This window comes from Aptenodytes patagonicus, unplaced genomic scaffold (genome assembly GCF_965638725.1).
Source record: "Aptenodytes patagonicus unplaced genomic scaffold, bAptPat1.pri.cur scaffold_393, whole genome shotgun sequence".
NCBI lineage: Eukaryota > Metazoa > Chordata > Aves > Sphenisciformes > Spheniscidae > Aptenodytes > Aptenodytes patagonicus.
In genome coordinates, this window is record NW_027472300.1 from 1 (window position 1) to 2,621 (window position 2,621).

The 2,621-nt window shown below is 74.6% G+C and overlaps 1 protein-coding gene across 1 annotated transcript; it reads left to right on the forward strand.

Moving 5' to 3' along the window:
* Positions 1–20: 20 nt before the first annotated feature.
* GRINA (glutamate ionotropic receptor NMDA type subunit associated protein 1) lies at positions 21–1,000 on the forward strand (the record flags this gene model as incomplete). The annotated part of the gene is given in 2 exon segments (XM_076364003.1): positions 21–164; positions 488–1,000. Coding segments are annotated over 2 exon segments (294 nt in total), but the record flags the coding sequence as incomplete, so codon positions are not given.
* Between the last annotated feature and the right edge of the window lie 1,621 nt (positions 1,001–2,621).

The following is a 2,621-nucleotide window of genomic DNA, read 5'->3' on the forward strand; positions in this document are numbered from 1 at the left end:
ACTCCTCCCCTGTCCCACAGACCAAGTACGACTTCACCTCCTGCCGGGGCGTGCTCATCATCTGCCTCGTCGTCCTCATCGTCTTCTCCATCCTCTGCATCTTCATCCGGAACCGCATCATGGACATCATCTACGCTTCCCTGGGGGCCCTGCTCTTCACCTGCGTAAGTGCCGGGGGGGGCCCACCCGTCCTCCCCTGCCTCCTGCTGCCGCCCCTTCCCCGGGGGGTGGGGGGGTGCTGAGCCGTCCGCCGGATCCCCGGCGGCTCAGGTTGGGGGGACACACACACACAGGACCCGGGCCCAGCTGGGGGGATGGGATGGGGGGGGGGGGCAAGGGACCCGCTCGCGGGGCGGCTGCTTGGTTGTGTGGGGCGTGGGGTGCTGCTGGCCTCCCCCACCCCCCCGCCACCACGCCCTGCCCGGCTCCGTGTCCCCCTCCCGTGTGTGTGTGTGTGTCCCCCGCTGTGACCTCCCCTCTCCCGCAGTTCCTGGCGGTGGACACGCAGATGATCCTGGGGAACAAGCAGCTGGCGCTCAGCCCCGAGGAGTACGTCTTCGCCGCCCTCAACCTCTACACAGACATCATCAACATCTTCCTCTACATCCTGGCCATCATCGGCAGGGCCAAGGAGTAGCCGCCCCGCCGCCCCGCGGCGCGCGGCCCGGTTTCGTGACACCCCCCCCCCGTCCCCCGTAGCCGGTTTTGTTTGGTGTTCTCATCGCACCCCCCCCCTCGTCGGTTTTCCCATTAGAGTTTCTTTCACCCCGGCCACTTCCCCGGCTCCGGCCGGGGAGCGGCTGCGGGGGCTTGCTGGGCCGGGGGGGGGGACGACGGGGACGGGGACGGGACCCCCCCCCCGAGGCGGGAGGGTCCCCGAGTGACAGCTCCATCCCCTTGCCGGGAGGCGAGCGCGAGGCAGGCAGCACTAGCCCACGCCTGCCTGCCGGGGTGCCGCAGCTGCCCGCTGCCCCTCCTGACCCCCCCCCCTGCCCCAGCAGCCCCCTGCCCAAACCCTCCGCTTCCCCCCCCCACACCCCCGCTGTGAATACGGCCTTTCCCCCCCCCCCCCCACCTTGCGTTGAACGAGGACTGGAAGCACTTTCTCCCCCCCGGCCCGCGGTGGAGCTCGCCCCCTCCGTCCCGCTGCCCCCCGCGCTGCCCTCGCCGCCCCCCCCGCGGCCGCGCAGGCAGGGTCAGCAGCGCCAGCAGGCTCCCACCCCCCCACACACCCCCCCCCAGCTCCCAGGGCCCCTCGGGCTGCAGGCAGGGCTGAGGGCAGGGTCCCGACAGCCGGGCCGGGGGGGGGGGGGGGAATGTCCCCGCACTGGGCACCGGTCGCTGCCAGAGCGTCCCTGCGGGGACCCGGCCCCCTCCCAGGTCCCGAGCCGCTGTCCCTGCCCATCTGCGCCCAGGTAGCGGGGGGGGGGGGCCCCGGCCCCCTCCCCGCGCGGCCAAAGGCTCCGTTCTTGCCCCGTTCTGTGGCTCCAGCTCCCGCTGTTAATAAACCACCGCCTAGTTCACCTCTGCCGGCTCCGGCTCTTCTTTCCTGGCGGACGCTGGCAGGGGCCGGCACGGCCGAGAACCGGGGCTGCCGGCTCCCCGCTGCGGGCAGCTCCCCCCCCCCCCCCCCCCCACTCCCCGTCCTGCTCTCTGGGGGCCACGGGGACGCTCCGGGGACAGGCTTGTCCCTGCCGGTCGCTGTCCCCCTGGCTCTCCCTGCCCTCCCGCCCGCTGCACCCCGGGCCCCCCAGTAAAGAGCGAATGTACCGGGCGCCCGGTCCTTGGAGGGGGGCGGGCAGGCCTGCCTGCTGCCCGCGCCCTGCCGGGGGCTGCCCCCCACCTCCCCTCCCCGCCTGCCCTCCCTGGGGGGCAGGCGGGCAACCCCTGCCCGCACAGGCAGCGGCAGCCAAGGGGCTGAAGCACCCACTGCGAGGGTGCCGCAGCCTTTTTTAGGGCTGGGGGGCTCGGGGTGTCACTTGCGGGCAGGGGACCCGCGTCGCCCGTCTCCCCGGGGCGTTCCAGCCTCGGCAGCGCGCGGCACTCGGGGTCGGCCACCGGCAGGGGTTTATTCAGCGCTGGGGAGCTCTGCCGATGCCTGTGCCCCGGCTGCGCCGCGCTCTGTGGCCTCTGCCAGCGGCCAGCCCTGGCCCCAGCAGCGGCCGGGGGGGGGGGGGCCTGTCGGCAGTCCCGGCCCCCCGGCAGCGCTGGGCCTGCCGCTCCCTCTTGGCTCGCGCCGCATCCTGCTGGGCCCTGAGCCCGAAGGACCTGGCGATGAACCGCACCATGTTCGTGCTGGCCGGGCAGGGGCTGGGGTCCCACTCCAGGGACCCCCCCCCTTGGTCCGGGGTGGAGGGCTGCTGCCCGCCGTCCTCCTGCCGCTGCCCGCCGGGGGGGCCGGGCTCCCAGCCCCGCTCCTGCCCCCGGCTCCAGCTCTCCAGCACCAGCATCTCCTCCCGCTCGTGGCGGCCGTGGTGGTTCCGGGCCGCGTCCCGCCGTCCCGCTCGCTCCCGGCAGCGCGGCTCCTCCCTGCCGCCACCCCGGCTCCGTGGGCCTGGCGGACAAGCCGGCACCGAGCCGCAGCCGCAGCCGTGTGCCGGCTCCCCGTCGTGGCAGCGCAG